Here is a 19,449-nt window from a genome sequence, read left to right as displayed (position 1 = left end):
GTCATGATTTATAGATTATTTGATTGTCTAAAATAGTGAGTGCTCATGGCATCTTATTTTAAAACATTGTATTGGAATGCTTTTAAAATTTAATGTTTGTTAAAATGTGGCGTTGTCAACAGATATTGCAGTTGGAGCACCCTACGATGGTAAGGGGAAGGTTTTTATCTATCACGGATCTGCGAACGGAATAAATACCAAACCAACACAGGTAACCAGATAACCTGGATTTCTACAACAAAGGTCTCAACAGTTTGCTTTCTAATGGAATGTTTAGGTTTATGTGAATTTTCACACTAATCATATTTTATTTACAAGTCTACAATAGTATGAATTTTGTTTTTATAAAAAATGTATTATTAGAAGATAGCTTGTTAAATAGATATAAATGCAATGACCTGGTTGTTTTAAATTGTAAAATTTCTTTGGTGAATTAGGAATCAAAGTAAGCCAAAGGAAAAGACTATTCTACCCTGACAGCATAAATAGATGGAAATGTGATATATTCCTTTTAGTAGCATACTAAATAGAGATGAAACTGGACGACCATAAGAGATGATTGTAATTGCATAGAATTCAGATACCAAAAACTAAAAATTGCTTTTGAGAAAAACAAGACATTTAGAGAGGTTTGGTTTGAAATACACTGATCGACTTGATATAGTACACAAGCTCATCAAAAATTGTCTCTTTTGTCTTTTGAGGTACAACATAAATCAGATAACTTTTATGAAATAAAATGTATGAAGTGTTGGACCATATGTATACTTATTTATGATTTAGTTTTGATTTAATGTAATTTATAAGTTCAGTTCAAAAGAGACTTATGTGCCTTTTTCAAAGCATGGATAAGAGGCTCTATTTAGTGGCCCAGTGTCCATTCTGATGCCCTGTTCCTTTCAGATTCTCGAGGGTAAATCACCTTTTTTCGGATATTCAATTGCCGGAAACATGGACCTTGATAGAAATTCCTACCCCGATGTTGCTGTTGGTTCCCTCTCAGATTCAGTAACTATTTTCAGGTGTGTAATCTCTGACTTAAAGCATGTTTGGTAATCCGCTTACACTAGAATTTTTTTGCCTTTTGAATTGAAATTTGTTAACAACTATACTTCAAAGGCAAAGGCTTGTATGAGTTTTGAATATTCTTTTTCTCTTCAGAGTAGTGTAATGATGTAATAAAAACCTATTTTGTAAAGTCTTGCTGTAATTTTGAACTAGTTTTTTTAAAAAGGTCAGAATTGGTGGAAAATTTTTACTTTTGGATATATTTCAAAAACCTTTATTTTCATAAAAACTGAAACAGAAAATTTGACAGTATAAAGAATATAAAGAAGGAAATAAATGTCCTATATTTCACCATCCATTATGAAACTCCAAAATTTTGGTTTATATCCTTCTAGTTTTTAATTTTCTGTGAATATACACATATGTTTAACAAAATTGAGATCATAACGTACATATTGTTTTGTAACCTGCTTTTGTTGGTTTGTAACGTATAGTGGCCTTTTTCCATGAGTGAGTTTATAATGCATAGTGGACTATCTCCCTGTCATTGAGTACTTTTCTGAAATGAAGTTAATGGTTGTCTGAGATATCCCATGGCCGGATCATAGTTTACTTAACCGCTGCCATACTGTCATTGGACACATTTATGTTGCTTTCCCGGTTTGGTTGTTTGCTCCTATTATGATACACAAAGCTGTGGTCAACATCCTTAATTTTCTTTGTGTCCTGGATTATTTCCTTATGGTAAATTCCTAAAAGTGACTTGCTAAGTTGAAGGGTCATGTGTGTTTTAGGACTTGTGATTCAGGTTCACAAGTGAAATGACCTCCAGAAAGGCTGCAACAGTGTGCCCATCAGCTGTGTCTGAGTCCCCTTATCCCAGCAATTCCATCACTGCTGGAAATCACCAGGAAAAATTGTTAAAGAAGTTTTTTTTATTATTTAAAAAGCACATTCTTTAAAAAAAAAAAAAAAAAGGTTAATACAGAATTTCAGTTAAGCGCAAGTTCCCCAATATTCTCTTCTTCCACGAAACAGCTTTTAATAGTTTTGAGTCTCTCTCCAGTTCTAGGGTATCATCAAAAGGCATAACTATAACTGCTGTTCTCTATTCTGGCTTTTAAAAATTAATCTCTTCAGTTATCTCTCCTTGTTAATGCAGATACATCAGTCTTACTCTTTCTAACAACTTAATATTATTCCATAATATGCATTTAATGAATCCTCAGTTGATGGAATTTTTAGACAGTCTTTGACTTTTAGCTATTATAAACAGTGTGCTATACAGTATATTGTGTGTATCTCTATGTAATGGATTTTTTTAAAGAAAAATTCCTAGAAATAGAATTGCTGGGATGAGGTTAGCACATTTTTGTATTGATACATATACCCACAGAAAAGTGCTAGCGATTTATGCTCACCAAAACAACCTGCTAGAGGGCCCATTTTCTCACACCCTTACCAACATTGAACAGGATGAATCTATTTAATTTTTGCCAGTGTGATATATGTGATCTCATCTTTTGAGTGAATTTGCATTTCTTTGCTCATTGGTGCGAGTGAACCATTGGGGTTTGATTTTTAAACTATTTGGCTCTATAGTCTTTTTTTTTTTTTTTTTTTTTTTTTTTTTGCGGTACGCAGGCCTCTCACTGTTGTGGCCTCTCCCGTTGTGGAACACAGGCTCCGGACGCGCAGGCTCAGTGGCCATGGCTCACGGGCCCAGCCGCTCCGCGGCACGTGGGATCCCCCCGGACCGGGGCACGAACCCGTGTCCCCTGCATCGGCAGGCGGACTCTCAACCACTGCGCCACCAGGGAAGCCCTCTATAGTCATTTTTATCTAAAGAATGTCTTTAAAGAAATAGGCAGTGATGTACAATGAAACCCTAAAAGAAGAAAATCTGTGCCGTATGTACACTTGGTGCCATCATTGCCCTTTGTTCTTCCAGAAGGTGCAAGTGTAGATGTGGCCTCTATGTCTAAATAGAATCCTAAGCAAGACCCCTGGGGGTAGGAAAACGACACCAGGACACTTCTGAAGAGCACGCTATTTAAAAAAAACTAGAATATACTGTACGTTTATATAATGCAGTATAGAATACTATAGAAAAATGGTTTTCTAGTTAAATGGCAAGATCTATGAAAGCCATTTTATATGAAAACTAAGAACCACAAGAGACGTTACAGATGACAAAAGTAGGAGATGTGAAAATCAGTGGAGAAAAATGTATCTGGGATATGAGGCCAAAGGAAGAAGTAAAAAAAAAAAAAATTTAGTTAACTGAATGAATGTGTGTTACTACCTTTATATGCCTGTTTCTCTCTGTACATATAAGTGTTAGGTATTAACCTTAAAATAGTCAACATTTTTAAAAGGTGGAAGAGTATAGCATAACATTCAAGTATTTTAGCAAGTTTCCATCAGAAAGCAATTTGAACTTCTAGTTCTAGTTTGAGGTATAGACCTCAGGTGTCAAGAAGACTTGAATTCCTGTAACAAAATTTGGTTACGATATCTTTCCCAGCAGATAACCTGACTTTAGCCAATTAAATATTTGCCTCTGTATGTAATTGATATTTTAATATCCTTACTTTCCCGTCCTCATAAGTAGGTTGACTGAACCCTGTAAATGTGTTCCTTCATTCCTCATAGGTAGTATGAAAATAAATTTCAAAAGCCTTTGATAATAAGATAATAAGAAATAAGGTAACTCCCTTATTTTACAAACAAGGAAAATGGAGGCCCAGGACTTGCTTGAACTTTTAAGGCTGGATCCTGTGAGAACAGGGCGTGGTACCTAAATCCTCCCAACTTCAGTCCCTGGGCATTTCTCCCCACTAAATTATACTAGTACTTCAGGGTACTTAATAAATAAATGCTAATTAAACATGAGACAGCTGAGCCATAAGATTTGCTTTATGTGTTAAGACATTTTTTATGATTCATATATAATGTGCACTCAAAATTGTGTGTGTATGTTGTGTGTTTAAAAACAGAAATAAAAATAGGATTTAGGTAGAAGTATGTGTTAAAATATTTCCTTTTGAAATTTATGCCGCACTAAAGCCTTAATACTATTGTATGTAAAACACTCTAGCATCTGTAGCAACTGGCTTTAAAATATTTGTGAATTTTTGCCTTTTAAATATGCTCTCAAGACTTTAAGAACATATCTACAGGCGTACTTCATTTTATTGTACTTTGCTTTATTGCGCTTCACAGATACTGTGTTCTTGGTTTTTTTTTTTTAACAAATTGAAGGTTTGTGGTGAGGTGCCATTGTTCTAATATCATTTGTTCACTTCATGTCTCTGTGTCACATTTTGGTAGTTCTTGCAACATTTTAAACTTTTTCATTATTATTATTATTTTCATTATGGTTGATCTTTGATATTATTGCTACGACTTCCTGAAGACCCAGATGCTGGTTAGCATTTTTTTTTTTTTTTTTTAGCAATAAAGGGTTTTTTTTTCTTCTTTCTTTTCTCTTCTTTCTTTTTCTACAAACCCTTGTGTCGAGGGCTGACTTCGAATAGATCGCAGCGAGGGAGCTGCTCTGCTAATAAAGTATTTTTTAATTAAGGCATGTACATTGTTTTTTTAAGACATCATGCCATTGCAACTTAATAGACTACAGTATAGTGTAAACATAACTTTTATATGCACTAGGAAACCAAAAAATTCAAGTGACTCCTTCATTGCAATCCTTTTGCTTTGTTGCCGTGGTCTGGAACCAAACCTGTAGTATCTCCGAAGTATGCTTGTAGTTAGGATCTTAGAAATTAGTAGCTGTCTAAATGTAAAATAACAATAGAAAGGTAGACAGTTAAGATAAAGGGAAATGAAGAAACAAAATGTAGGCAGCATTTGCCCTTTAATTGGCTCCTGGCTTCCCCAGGAAGGTACTCAAAACCTCTCTGGCCTACTGATAGATGGATTCCAGAAGTTCAAAGTAGCTGTTTGGAACTTGGATACATTTTCTTGTCGAAACACTGTTCTCCAGAATGGCTGGGTTTACCACAAACCCACTAAAGTCAGGGTGACTGAATCCCTGTGGTAGTGGAGCAATAGAACCTGCTCTGAGTCCATGCTGGAGAGCGAAGGAGCAGAGAGGTGTGCTGTCTCCCCAGCCACCATACACTTGTACTTCCCTGCCTCTGGGGCAGGGGTTAAGCCGTAGGCCCTTGGTGACCCCTTGGCTGTGGGAAGTAGGGAAGAATACGTAAGGGAGAAAGATGATGTTTCTACATGGTGAGAAGGGCTAAAGTTGTGGGACTCAGCTTCTTGTGTGCTTGTGAGGTTGGGTTAGGCAGAGCAGAGAGGGGAAAGGATAAAGGATTCAAGGTTTTGCTTGTAGAGATATTGTGCGGGTAGAAAAGCTGTAGTCAGTACTGGCAGCAGGTGGACAAAGGCTTAAGGTTGGGGGTGGGAGATTCCGAGGGAGGATAGGAAGGGCACATGTTTGTAAGATGGGGACCCGTAAGTTCAGGATTTGCCTGGATTACTAAAATTCACATGATGCATGTAGAAATCCTGACAGCGAGCACCCCAGGTGTTAGGTGTATGTTGGTGTAATCTTTTTTTGGCAAGATTACTCAGAATTAAAAATGCATGTGTTCTTTGACTCAGAAATTCTGCCTAGGAGTTTAATCCTACAGATAAATAGATGTATGTATTTAGGACGCATACATGTGCATGGATGTATATGCAAGGATGTCTGTCAGAGCAGAAAGACTTAAAAAAATTATCGATGTCTACTGATTAAGGACTGGTTAAATAAATGATGTTATGTTGACACATGCAACACCAACAGCTGTGAAGAACAACTAGGTTTGTGTGTATAGATATGAGAAGACCTCTGAAATGTTAGTGCATGAAAAAAAGTAACATGCAGAGCGATAAGCATGAAAAGCTCCCACTTAAAAAATAGATGCATGTTATTATATTTAATTTTAGATAATATTTTTAACTGAAACTGACTGATAACGTCTGGAAGGACATGCAAGTCTCCTTAGGGGTTTAGGTGGGGACGAGACATATTTGCCTGAAAACTCTGGAACTTTTACATGTTGCCCATATTATTCTTTCAGTTTAAAAAACTCTAATATTAAAATCATTAAAACAATCTATAATTTTAAATAAATCATATTTAAACATTTTTATAAATATCGTGTAAACAGGTTTTAAATTATCTCTGTTAACAGTTGTTTTCTTTAGCAGTGTGGGAGCAGCAATCACATTGGGGAACATTTTTTTTTCCTGTGGTTTTTAAGATGCCACATCTGAGGATGCCTATCTATTATGTGAGTTCATCTTACCTCCAAGTAGCAAAGGGCTGAGCTTGTTTTTTCACTCCTTTGTCTTCAGATCCCGGCCTGTGATTAATATTCAGCAAACCATCACAGTTACACCTAACAGAATTGATCTCCATCAGAAAATGCCCTGCGGGGCGCCTAGCGGGATATGGTGAGCGTTTGCGCTGTGTCCACTCTTCCCCCAGTGTCACGTCTCTGCTTGATGATGGCCCTGTTACCCTGAGGAGCCACAGGGAAGATTAAGAGAAATGGTCAAAGGGAAGAGGAATCTGTCAAGTGAATATATAACATTTTACTCATCAGTCGTCACTGGGGGGATTTCAGGGCTGGGGAACGTGTTGGGATATTTTTCTAGGGCAATAATGCATCTCTTAAGAAATATGTGTTTGATTTTATACAGCCTGAAGGTCAAGGCCTGTTTTGAATATACTGCCAAACCCACTGGTTACAATCCTTCAATAAGTAAGTACCTGCTACTTTTAAAATTATATCTTTTCTGTCTGCCAGGTTGAAAGTTGCATAAATAATAGAAGAATAAAAAACTGTAATGGCCAGAATGGGTCCATAAATTCTGGTTTAAAGAACTAAGTCTATCTGTTGTCTCCTCTTTAATCAGGAGGGTGAAGCCCAAGGGGAAAACTGCATTTGGTCCCCATTTGAAGTTTCCAGAGCAGATGATGTAGGACGGAATGAATGCCTTGGAAAAGTACTCATTTGCTTCCACAACCGTTTCCTCCATTTCTGTCTTTGAAAAGCAGTGTGGAGAATTGGTTTTGTACTTGTGAGGTGGCGGGTGGTAGCTGTAGAAGAGTGACCGCAGGAGCCTGCGTCCTGCTCTAATAATTACCAGTTTATAGTCTCTTTGCTGCCCGGTCCCCTCCCAGAGGCCTCCATGGCCCAGAACACCCAAGCTGTGTCCCCGAGGGTCGGCCCTGGGGGGACGTGAAGGCCGGCCTTGAGAACTCAGAGACTTGGGCCCTGCTCCTGGTTCCAGCACCGATGCTGACTGACCCTTCAACACAGAGCAAGTCCCTTAACGTTTGAGTTTTTATTTTCCTATCAGTTTAAAAAAAAAAAAATGCAGGACAGGGTGGTCTATTCTCATGGCTTTCAGTTTTTACTCTACCTTGAGATGGAGTGAGTTCTCTTAGGGTTTGTCCGTGTTACCTAAAGTATTACTTTCTTTTCTTTATTAAAAAATGTCCCTTTATAACACCCCAGAATTTGACAGCTAAGTCGGCCTTCACCCAATCCATGCTGTCATAGGCCCACTTGGCCTTCATCTTACCGGATTTTAAACTGTCCTCAGGTGGTTTCTTCATCTCTTTGACCTTTTTAGGCCCCTTCTTCTGGGCCACCTCCTGCTGTACGGTCTCCCCACAGGATCTGTGGACCTTGCATGGAGTGTGCACGGTGTGCGTGTATTAGGACTTTCTACACCGGAGGAGCTGTGGCCTTTCACTTTACTTTTGATGTAGCCGGCATTTTATTGAGTACAGAGAATCGTTTTTTGTGTGGCTTTCAGTGACGACATATTTTATGATTTCTCACAATCTGTCATCCTCTCAGTGTAGTTTGTGTTGTTTTTACCCAAATACAGTGCCTTACACTTGCTGGCTTGGGTGACGGGCCTTGTACCATTGTGTTTGGAAGTAGCCTAGAGAGACCAGGAGAAACAGTGATTCTTTGACTGGGCAAGGAGAGGAAACAGAGACACGTTTTTTATTCTATTGGTCATGTTCTCAAACCACTCTGTTTGCCTGTAGATGTGAAATCTCACCGGAACACTCCGTGTCTTCCCCCAGATCAATCATTTCTACAAAATAAATTACAAACTTCCTTCTAGCTTTAATGCTGCGCTTGATGCCATGTAAATGAATTTTATATTCTGTAACTACTCCATTAACCAAGTGTTTATGGATGGCCTACTATAGATAGAACTTTTTTTTCTGAAGACATTGAGAGAAAACCAGTTTTCATTGCCTTTGCTTCCACGGTATTGGGAAATTCTGAATCAAATAAAGCAGAACTTGGACAAAGCTGCAGAAGTTAATACCTCTAAAATCTGTGTTCCCAGTGTCAGAGAGTGTGAGCTTATTGTCTGACTAGGCTGTTTTAACTCGGCAGTCCTCAGATGTGGTGTTCCATACGTACAGATATTTATAATTGAGCCTTAATGACTATTCTACTTGGCTTGCCCCTCAAAAGGTCAGCAAAGGTGGCCGGCAAGGATTTTAAGATGATGTGAACTGTCTGGAGGGTCAGAAAAGGTTAGAGTGGGTTTGGTAGATAAACGGTTTTAATGCACCCACACCCTCCCCTGCTTTTGCTGTGAGGCGCACTCAGCACGTGAGCCTTCGTCTGGTTCATTGTGAAGTTAGCAGGTCACTGATAAATGGATGATGTCAAGGTTCACAGAGGGCCTAAAATGGAGGCCCGTTCCATTTGGCAGCCGTGACATTTAGGAATTCTTTAGATGGACACAGACATTGCTATTGAAACTGTCATTTCTAAATTTTGGCCTTCCATATTGGAACAGCTATTGTTTCAGCACAAGGATGACGTCACATTGTGTGCGCGCAAATGTGCATTGGCCGTATGTTGGCGTGTATGCTTCTGTTCATCTATTCTACCACTTATATTTATGTCAGGTGTTCTGCTGTTGCCGGGGAGTACAGTGGTGAACCGACCGAGGTGGTCCCTGGCACGGCTTTGCCTGGGAAGATGGTCAGGCAGTCACGGGTCAGCCGGCTAAGTGTGGTTATGGGAGGAATACTGTCGGACCCCCAGGAGGGGCGAGGAGAGGCTTCCTAGAGGAAGCGATGTCCACGCTGAGATCTGAAGGAGGAGTAGGATTAGTCAGCCAGTGACGGGGAGTCAAAAAGTAGGGGGTGGTCCAGCCGGCAGAAGGGGAGAGTGACTTGCGCAGAGGCCTAGGGGAAGTGGGGACCTGCATGTCTAAGAGGCTTTGTAAGGCAGTCTTCTTTTGTGTTTGTGACAGAGACTTTAGGAGTTGCCTCCATCCCTCACTGTAGGTCCCTGGGCCAGCCACCTAGCTCTGTGGGCCTCCAGTTCTTCATGTGGAAGAAGAGGGAATTAAAATAGATGCTCTTAAAAAGGTCTCTTCCAAACTCTAATGTGAATATTAGAACATGGGTTATTCATTTTCTGGAGCAGATTTTTTCTCCTTGAAGCTACCTGCCCTGGCCCTGTACACACTGGTTCACTTCCTCTTCTGATGGTTAGTGAGTGATTAATAAATGTAAGTCATTTAAGTGTTGGCCCATAAAGAAACACAGCTGAGTTAGCAGTTACATATAGCGAACTGGCAAAGAATGCATTCTGAAGTCAAGAAGTGAGATTTTGATCATCCGAACCCTAGCTTGTCTGCAGGCTCTGTTAGTGTCGGTAATCGCAAGCAGGATGTGCCTTCTGGGGCTTTGGAAGTGGAAGCTTTGGTTGTCGGAGTTTTATTAGCTAACAAACGGGCCCTCTAGTCCCTGAAAGGAAGTATATTTTTACCTTTTAATTCTTTTTCTTTTTTAAGTGAGAAGTCTCATCCTGTTGTCAAAAGACATCTCCATCTCTAATATATATATATTGTTCCTCTTTTAGACAACTATCCTTTATCAAAGCTTCTTAAACTTGAATGTGTATGAGAACCACCTGATGATCTTGTTAAAATGCAGATTCGGGTTAAGTAGGTCTGGCTGGGGCCCAAGGTTCTGCATTCCTGACACAACTCAGGAGAAGCCCCTGCTGCTGATCTAGAGAACATTTTTGAATTTAAGCATCGGACTGTTGAAGGGGGAGTCAGTTTAGGCGCTTAGGGAGTGTTGGCTGCCCTCCTGTTGTCTGAGGTACTCTTGAGTTCTAGAAACACAGTCAGAAACTGATTCTTAGATGCTGCTCTGAGGTTTTGACTTACTCTCGAGCTCCCCCAGGTGGCCCAATGGAACTGTAGCTTTAAAACATTATTCACAGCAATGGGTAGGAGAGAACAACTTGATTTGAAACATCATAATTCAGTCAGAATGTACATTACCAGGAAATATGAAGGAAAACAATGGCAGTGGGAACAAGTGTTCTAGGAGGGATTAAAATATATCAAAAAGGGACTCACCATACTTACAGCTGCCTTGTGTATGAATGCACTTCTGAGTTGCCATGATTTTGTTGATTTCACCTAGCCATTGCCGGCACACTGGAGGCTGAAAAGGAAAGAAGAAAATCTGGGCTGTCATCAAGAGTTCAGTTTCGAAACCAAGGTTCTGAGCCCAAGTATACGCAGGCGCTCACTCTGAGCCGGCAGAAGCAGAAGGTGTGCATGGAGGAAACCCTGTGGCTCCAGGTGAGGGCTGCAGACAGATCAGTTCTTTAAAGGGTGACGTGGAGATTTCTGACATTTATACCAGCCACCCATTTTCCAGTACAAAGGAAAGCATTGTTTCGGAGTTCCCCAGTAGCAAGTATAGCATGCTTAACTGTACCTCTGCATACTTTCCAGGAAAATATCAGAGATAAACTGCGTCCCATCCCCATAACAGCTTCAGTAGAGATCCAAGAGCCGAGCACTCGGAGGCGAGTGAATTCACTTCCAGAAGTTCTTCCAATTCTGAATGCAAACGAACCCAAGTCTGTTCATACAGATGTAAGTCTTTCTGACTTTCATTTTGCCAATTGTTTGCCCTGTTATTGTGCTAAATCAGACATCTCTGAAGGCAATAGAACCAGTGATTGATTTGCCCTAAAGGCCATTCCTTGGCAGTAAATAAGCTTTTTAACATATGCAAGGTTTGTTGCAGAAAATGTTTCCCAAATTAGCAGTGAACATACAGGGTACAATTGGAGCCAGAGAGTATTTTTCTTAATAATTTTTGGCCACTGCAACTTACTGAGGCTATAATTGACAGAACTTACTATTCTCACATCAAGTTTCTCCTGTAGCTGTATGGAGGAAGAAAAATGCATTGTATTTTATCACTGAGAGCATTAAAATGTAGAAAAGAAACTGTTGTTAGTCTGAACGTGAAAATCAAGGAGTATCAAAATTCAGCAAGGCAAAAATGTATTAACAGTAAGATAGTCATTTAGTGCCTAATGTAGCCTCTGTAATCTAAGGAAGAAAAATTTATATCAGATGGCTTGCTGTATACCACTTATGAGGTGCGGTCTGTTTGCTAGGGTTTAGGATGGCTGAGATGCCAGATTAGGCTGGGGAGTGGTGACATCTTGATTTGGCGTTTTGTACTTGTTGTCAAAATCTAGTTCATACTGGAGTGTCCACTCTGAGGCACCTGGTTCTAATGGCTCACGGACGAAGGTTTTCACGAGTGAGTTAGGCTTGGGGGCTGATGCCTAAATCTGCACATTGTAGTTGATTGTCATCAAGCATAGTTCCTTGTATACTTTTCAATATACTCTCAATGTCATAATCACATTAATATTTCTTGTGTATATTGCCAGCTCCATAGTCACGTTAAACGTGACAAGCAAGGAGACCGTTTTCCTCATTATTTATCAGTGTGATTATTGAGCACCCCTTAGCACAGTGCAAGATACTCTGCCCTTTGCTTTCCTGACCTTGAACTCTGTTTCCCCATCTGTGCAATGGGGCTCTGAATAGTATATGCCTCATAGGTCCCTTGTGAGGATTACATGAGTTAAAATATGTAATCATGTGTTAGGTAGCACTGTCATTATTATTGGTAATTCTTACAGTAACCCTGTATAGTAGGGAGGTGGTATCCCATGTCACCTGTGATGAAACTTAGACTCTGAAAGGTTAAGTGACTCGCCCAAAGCCATACAACTGAGTGAGCAGCAGAGCCAGGTTTACTCTTTACTCTCCTACAGCACCTCAGTGCCCTGGCCAGAGTGTTCTGAAAACACAGTTTCATTAAAGGACAGAGTGGGCGTTTGATGCAAAGTATGTTTGTAGCTTGGATTCTGCTGTTGTAATTGTCACACAGGGAAATGAACTGTATGGAAACAGTCACCTATGTAGAGTCCTAAGTGATGTAAATTACAACGATTTTGTTTTCCTACAGGTGCACTTCTTAAAAGAGGGATGTGGAGACGACAACGTATGTAACAGCAACCTTAAGCTAGAATATAAATTTTGTACCCGAGAAGGAAATCAAGACAAATTTTCTTATTTACCAATGTAAGAACTGCTCCATAGCACTAGCAAAAATGACTCTGGCTTTGCAGTGACTTTTTGTGAAGGGTTATTGAAAATGTATTGAGAGCTTTGTCATTTTCCTTTTGTTTTTCAATAGTCAAAAAGGTGTACCAGAACTAGTTCTAAAAGATCAGAAGGACATTGCTTTAGAAATAACAGTGACAAACAGCCCTTCCAACCCAAAGAATCCCACCAAAGATGGTGATGACGCTCATGAAGCTAAACTCGTCGCCACTTTTCCGGACACTTTGACTTATTCTGCATATAGAGAACTGAGGGCTTTCCCTGTAAGTATTTCTGGAGACCATGTTGGCCGGAAAAAACATTGTGTGGCAGGTGAATGTGTTGTGATCTGGTATGTTCTTCTGTTACAGGAGAAACAGTTGAGTTGTGTTGCAAACCAGAACGGCTCACAAGCAGACTGCGAGCTTGGGAATCCTTTTAAAAGAAATTCCAGTGTGGGTGATGCCTTTACATACTGTATTTTAATGTTTCAAATAACATTACAGTGTCAATATGCTCAGTCTGTGTTAACAGCTATTTCTGTTTTTTAGGTTACTTTTTATTTAATTTTAAGTACAACCGAGATCACCTTTGACACCACAGATCTGGATATTAATCTGAAGTTGGAAACGTAAGAGTTCTTTCAACCTTCCATTCAGAATTGTTTCATGAAAACACAGCCAGTCAATGAATTGGCCTTTATCTAAAGCATAAAAGAAGTGTAATTTAATGAGAAAACTGACTGTTAAAATAAAACCCTGTTGTTTCCTTTTCATTTTCAGAACAAGCAATCAGGATAATTTGGCTTCAATTACAGCTACAGCAAGAGTGGTTATTGAACTGCTTTTATCGGTCTCCGGGTAAGTGTTTGTGTTTAGCACAACAAATCAGTGTTTGAAAGAACCATTTACAATCCTCACTAAAACTGGTGTTTTTTAATTTAACAGAGTTGCTAAACCTTCCCAGGTGTATTTTGGAGGTACAGTCATTGGTGAGCAAGCTATGAAATCTGAAGAGGAAGTGGGAAGTTTAATTGAGTATGAGTTCAGGGTAAGTGGCCGCAGTTGGCCCTTCTGTTCTAGGTACTGAAAGCTAACATGTGCTGTATATGGTCTTGAATACGTAATTTTAATAAATAACAATAAATACACATGATAAAGTGAGTTTGCCAGCTTTTCAACACCATACTGGCTTAGTGTAGAAGTCATATTTTCCAGAATGGAGAACCACAACTGTCATTCAACATAAGATTCTGTTCAGAATCCAGTTCAGTTTGGTCCTAGAGAGTTGGAGTTTGGTGTAGAGAGAAAGGAAGAATCGATTTTTTCCCCTCCAGAGTCTGTCTGTAAAACAAAAATCTCAAAGTAATTTCTATCTGGCTTTAGAATGTGTTATGATTTCTTTCTTTCTCTATTATAAAGTCCTCTGTCTTGTTGCTTGTGGTTAATGTTCACGACCTTTCCCGAGCCCAGTTTTGTGATGGTGAATGTGGGTTTGGCATATGCCAGTAAGGAAGACGAGTGGTTGCTCTGACCCATTTCAAAGTAGGCAATCCCAGTGGCTCTTGGTCCCGTTGAATGAACATATTCTCATGGTACAGAGGTGGCTCCTAAGTCACAGGCAGGTTGAGGTCTGTGTGTCTCCAGTCATGCTCCAGAAAACACAGTGACCGTTGTTGAGGTGTGAAAGTCTGAAGTAGCAAGAATGGGCCCACCGGGGACTGCAACAAGGTGAAGAGGCAGAATTCTCCTCTGAAAGCACCTCTTAGCTCTGCAGACATGGATGGGACAGGTAGTGGGTGGTGGTCATGGCACCTAGGCAGATGTGGCTGAAGGAGAGGTCTGTGGGTTCCGGAGCAGTCCTCCACAGAAACTCTTTCGATTTCTGCTGCAGGAGTTGCTCCCTGCCTGCCCCCAGCTTGCACTCGTGGGTTCCTGGCTGCCAGAAGGGTCCTACTCCGGGTCTGTCAGTTGTTATCCCAAGCCTCCCCCGCATAGTAAGGACGGGGACAGCTTCATTTTTGCAGCAGGTGGGGCTTCCCAGAAGCAGGTTGTGGGTGCACTGCCACCGCACAGGCTTGGTCATCTGCCAGGCAGTGTGGTTACAGAGCGATACACAAACACACATGTGGCTTTTTCCTGGGTCTGTTGAGAGCCTGGCATATCTACACTGCAGATTCTGTTACAACAAAAGTTGTTCCTGGATTGAATGAACGATTATTTCTCTTTGATCTCTCTTTTCTTTCTGTTTTTATTGACAGGAATCTTTAAGCACAAGTCTCTATTTTGAATGCCCTATCCATACTCCATTTTTGGAAACTGTGCTTTTATTGTAGTATTATGCCAGATACTTTGGCTTTTTTTCTCTTGGCAATAGGAACTGCTTACTTAATTGTATGTTGAGGGAATTACACTGAGATAATAACGTATTATTTTCTAACAGGTGATTAACTTGGGCAAGCCTCTTAAAAACCTCGGCACAGCAACCTTGAATATCCAGTGGCCAAAAGAAATTAGCAATGGCAAATGGTTGCTTTATTTGGTGAAAGTAGAATCCAAAGGATTGGAAAAGATAGCTTGTCAGCCACAAAATGAAATAAACTTCCTGAAACTGAAGGTAGGCTGGTGGATTTTACACTTAAATTATTTCTGCGCCTTTGGTGATGGGAGAAGGGTGAAGATGAATTGTCAATCATGTGAATTTGGCACTGTTTGGGGAGGGAGAGCTCAAGAGGTTTGTGCAGTAGTACCAAAAAATTACCTTAGGTGGAACTATTTTTGGATGTAATTCTTTCAGGAGGCTCACAACTCAAGAAAGAAACGAGAAATTGCTGAAAGACAGACAGACGATGGTAGAAAACTTTCTTTATTTGCCGAAAGAAAATACCAGACCCTCGTAAGTATTTTTTCAAGAGCTGTGAATGTTTGACAGGAGGTGGCGGGAAGGCCTTCCCCAGACCCCTGCGCCGTAACCCCTGCTCTTCCTTTTCTCCCCAGAACTGCAGTGTGAACGTGAACTGTGTGAATATCAAGTGTCCGATCCGAGGGCTGGACAGCAAGGCCTCCGTGGTTCTGCGCTCGAGGCTCTGGAACAGCACGTTTCTGGAGGTGGGCTCCGCCGCCGGGCTGTGCCCCTCAAGTTGTCTGCCACCTCCCAGGACATTTCCCTCTTCACTAATGCTTTCACTAACTTTGTCTCCGACAGGAGTACTCCAAGATGAACTACCTGGACATCCTCGTGCGGGCTTCCATTGATGTAACTGCTGCCACCGAGAATATTAAGCTACCCAATGCGGGCACTCAGGTGAGGGGTCCCCGGGCTTCACTCAGCTCAGAGCAGATCTCTCTCCTCCACCCCATGCCCGTGGCCTGAGGATGTGCTGCTCTGCAACTCATTTCCCTCACGGCACTGTCACCCCCTTTAAGGAGAAAGCAGATGGTATCTTAAGGTGCGGCCCACCCCAAGCAGCGTTTCAACGGAATCATTGCAGAAAGAAGTGATTCCCGGGTCATCTCGATCTGTGGTGCATGGGGTAGATTTGAGAGCTCTTGGCTCAAGGAGAGAATGGGTGCACCTCCCACGTCTTGTACCGCCCCTGATGCTTGTCACCGTTGTCAGCGTGTCCCCAGTGACGGTAGCCTCACTGCATTATGGGGTAGCTCGTGGCATGTGTGGCCAGCAGCAGTTACTAGAAACGATCTCTATATAGGAATCCAGAGTTGAATCTTGTAAAATCAGTCTCTGGTTATCCTTTGAAATAATTGAAGGAAACTGTCATGCCTCCTCGGACAGGTCTCTTCAGAGCTAAGCACCCTGCTCTTCAGTTTTCTGTCCTGCCCTGGCGCAGCTGAACTGGTTCCGGGTCTCTGCCCTTCCTGGGCCGGCCCCAGGCAGGGCTGAGCTGCCTCCTTCAGCTTACCCGAACCTGCCTCCCGGTGTCTCAGACCCAAGCGTCTGTTAGTTCAGCCTAAAATTTGGTTTTGAAACGGTTGCTGAGGATGGTTTGCATTTCTAGCGGCTACCGTTTTTACGTTTGCGTTCTGCTGAAACTTCCAGGTGTTTTCATCAGAATGTGCTGTCAAGCGGTATTTCCCATATCCCACCCATGAGCAAATTTACAAAATCTAAATGCATGCCTTTAAGTGTATCCTTGCATTTTATGTGATTTACTTTTGGTCCGTGGTTTGGGTTTACGGCATACTTTTGAGTCTCGGTCATTTGCTCTTTGTTAACTTTCTATCCCTGCAAGCTTTATCTTTTTTAAAACCAAGAGGCATGCCTACTGTGTCTTCCTCCAGGTAATTAAGAAAACTATTGAACAAGAGTAGGAGCTTGTGTACCACTAGTCAGAGGTTCCTTGTCGGGGTCTGACACCCACAGGGGCTTGTATCAAGCTCGCAAAGTAAATGCCTGCAGGTTACAGTTGGGAATGTTTTGCAAAAGAGAATGAATGGAGAAGGAAGGATTGTGAATTACTGTCCTGAAGCTGATCTACTGATGTATTTATGACAGTGTCCTGGCTTCAGTCCTCTCACCAGCTGAAAATCCAGTGAGTCTTCCCGATCACCTTGGTTTCTGGGATATAGTGGCCCTTAGCTGTTAAAATTTATCATCCAAACCAGGACATGTTTATCTGGGCAGGATGCTGGGTCACCTGGTGCAAGCCAGGACTGCCCCAGGCTCACCAGGACGTACCCTCACCCTGGCCTTACATTAACTTTGCAGGTTACTCCAGCCCAGCTTTCTACCTCTTATTAATAAGGCATCATGAGGACTGTCAACTAAACTACACCCTCCCTGAGAATCCTTTAACTCCCTCTCTGACTGAAGGCAGTTGCTGAAACTTCCTGTGACTTTTAATCAGCAACCCTGAGAACCGCTGAGTTTTTAGAGCTGCCAAGAGAAAGAACACCTTAGGGGGAAGGGACTAACTAACATTAATAAAATGTTAATTAAGTGTCTGCCATCTACTAGCTGCTTTACCGATATGCTGTCATTTAGACTGCAGAAGAATGCCAAGGTAGACATTGTACCCACTTTACAAAAAAGGAAGCAGGCACAGAGACGGGATGTCATTTGGGGCCCTGGATTGAAATCTGTACCTGTCTGACCTCAGGGCTCCTGTTCTTTGGCTCTGTGACACTTGTTCCCCTTTAAGTCCCCAAATCTCAAGTTTAGATGAGAAAACTTGAGTCCAAAAAGGAAGGTTGTCTCTCCCTCAGGGTCACAGGACCAGCATGTGGAGTTAAGACCAGACCTCGGGCTCAGAGCCCCTCATCAGGTGCTCTTGTTTTCTCGAAGATAATGGAACTAAGTCCCCTCTTACCCAGTCTCATGGCTGGGCCACAAATGCAGATGAGGTTCTCTTGGGTATTTCGTGTTCTTCGGGCTTTGAGAGCCCATGCCTACCAACGGGAATTGGAATCTTTGCTGTAATCCTACTTGATTTGTTTAATAATTGGTAGATTTGAAAACGGGTTATTAGTCTCATGTCTAGAACCCATTTCTTTTGAAAACCGAGACTTTTTTTGTAATCTCTAGTCTTCTGTTACCTCTTCTATTAACTGATTTCTGAGATAAAATAGTAGCTCAGATATCAAGTCTACACGTTTCTTTAGATTTTAAGGTGCAGTTTTGGGAGGCCTAAAGTTTCAAACTTAATTCAAGTGTCAGGATGCCTTCATTTTTATTCCCTCACTTACTGAGGGTTTCAATTTCATTTATATCTTGGTTCCTCTCTCTTTTCCAGTGTCTAGATCATTTTTCTTTGGAGATAGAAGCAAAGGAGGTTGAGTAATTTAGTCTTGTCTTTTGGTGTTAATATTGAAACATCTTCCCATTGCTTTTACTCTAATCCTGGCTTTAAAAAGATGAAAAAAAGCCTTTGTTTTCTTATAACCCAACTAATTTCAAGAGTTTTGTGTTCATTTCTTAATAAAACACTTTCAAGATATTGTTACAACGAAGTCAGAGAGAGCTGGTCACCTAACTGAAACAGCTAAGATGGTTACTAAAACTTTAGTATCATTTAAATTGATCCAATTAACAATCCAGTTAGCCATGGACACACTGCGTGCCTTCCCTGCAAAAATGCTAGAGAAGCAAAGTTGAACAAGATAGTGTCAATTGTGAAGAATTTCACGGTCTAGGAGATCGCGAACTGGGAGAGAACTGTTGAAGTCAGCCAAGGAGGAAGGAGATTACCTATGGGTTGTACTTATATACCCCCATTTCATTCCTAAGGAAGTAGGAAGAGAGTGTCTAAGCTTCCTGGTTGCCAAAGATGAGAAAGAATGTGATAGGTGAGAGTAGGCACATCATTTTTCGGGGGGAGGAGCTTTTCTTTTTTTGGTTGTAAATTCAGAGAAGGACTTGAGATATGGATCCTTTTATAAGATGGATTTCTGATATGAAGAACACTCACTAAGGGGATGGTGTCTTTAATAGAGAGTTTTGTAAAAGATAGGAAAATCCCTTCATTGGGGGGTTTCTTATACTGATGTTCAATAAGAGCGTAGGCTATTACATGACAGAGTGATGTAGGGAAACGGTTTGGCTGGGGGCAAGCTAATGTGGTCTCAGCACTGCTCACTGGTGATGGAATTTAATGCATCAGCAGAGTTAAGCCCTTTTTCCCCTTACGGACACATGATGGATGAGGTTCACATGCACAGGTCATCCCTATGGAAATGCCTAGATTTTAATGAAACCAAAAAAATTTTTTTTGATTTTGGAGTTGGAGTAATTTCTACTGGCCTGAACCTGTCATTGTCCATCAGTAACAGTTGCTGTGACAAGATGAGACAAGGCTTCCCGAGCTCTGGGAGTCGCAGCTCACAGTTGGTCTCCCCTCACCTGATTCTAAGGCCAGCTCCACGCAACCCCCATTCTCAGTCCCAGCTGGAGAATGACTGTCATACACACACACACACACAC

General features: G+C 41.2%; 1 protein-coding gene and 1 long non-coding RNA gene across 6 annotated transcripts in view; one reads left to right on the top strand and one right to left on the bottom strand.

Moving 5' to 3' along the window:
- LOC137226517 (uncharacterized) overlaps window positions 1–19,449 on the bottom strand; it is a 55,486-nt gene that overhangs the window by 11,174 nt on the left and 24,863 nt on the right. Inside the window, exons 2-5 of one of the 3 annotated variants that reach the window (XR_010944386.1) lie at window positions 10,450–10,537; window positions 7,615–7,983; window positions 6,330–6,545; window positions 4,405–4,804 (exon numbers count right to left, since the gene is read on the bottom strand). This is a non-coding gene — a long non-coding RNA (uncharacterized lncRNA). Of the gene's footprint in view, window positions 1–4,404; window positions 4,805–6,329; window positions 6,546–7,614; window positions 7,984–10,449; window positions 10,538–19,449 lie in introns of those variants that run through there. The other 2 variants (XR_010944385.1, XR_010944387.1) reach the window with 2 other exon arrangements.
- ITGA6 (integrin subunit alpha 6) overlaps window positions 1–19,449 on the top strand; it is a 76,487-nt gene that overhangs the window by 46,532 nt on the left and 10,506 nt on the right. For all 3 annotated transcript variants that reach the window (XM_067741529.1, XM_067741527.1, XM_067741528.1), the window contains 16 exons: window positions 123–211; window positions 904–1,022; window positions 6,379–6,477; window positions 6,727–6,788; window positions 10,517–10,677; window positions 10,834–10,977; window positions 12,377–12,492; window positions 12,608–12,797; window positions 12,885–12,968; window positions 13,065–13,144; window positions 13,296–13,373; window positions 13,461–13,563; window positions 14,956–15,129; window positions 15,310–15,408; window positions 15,510–15,620; window positions 15,718–15,816. In XM_067741529.1, coding sequence (XP_067597630.1) covers window positions 123–211; window positions 904–1,022; window positions 6,379–6,477; window positions 6,727–6,788; window positions 10,517–10,677; window positions 10,834–10,977; window positions 12,377–12,492; window positions 12,608–12,797; window positions 12,885–12,968; window positions 13,065–13,144; window positions 13,296–13,373; window positions 13,461–13,563; window positions 14,956–15,129; window positions 15,310–15,408; window positions 15,510–15,620; window positions 15,718–15,816 — 1,808 coding nt within the window. The remainder of the gene's footprint in view (window positions 1–122; window positions 212–903; window positions 1,023–6,378; window positions 6,478–6,726; window positions 6,789–10,516; window positions 10,678–10,833; window positions 10,978–12,376; window positions 12,493–12,607; window positions 12,798–12,884; window positions 12,969–13,064; window positions 13,145–13,295; window positions 13,374–13,460; window positions 13,564–14,955; window positions 15,130–15,309; window positions 15,409–15,509; window positions 15,621–15,717; window positions 15,817–19,449) is intronic.

The sequence above is a fragment of the Pseudorca crassidens genome, chromosome 6 (genome assembly GCF_039906515.1).
Source record: "Pseudorca crassidens isolate mPseCra1 chromosome 6, mPseCra1.hap1, whole genome shotgun sequence".
Lineage (NCBI taxonomy): Eukaryota > Metazoa > Chordata > Mammalia > Artiodactyla > Delphinidae > Pseudorca > Pseudorca crassidens.
The sequence above is the reverse complement of the archived record's forward strand: the minus strand, read 5'-3'. Positions and strand labels throughout refer to the sequence as shown.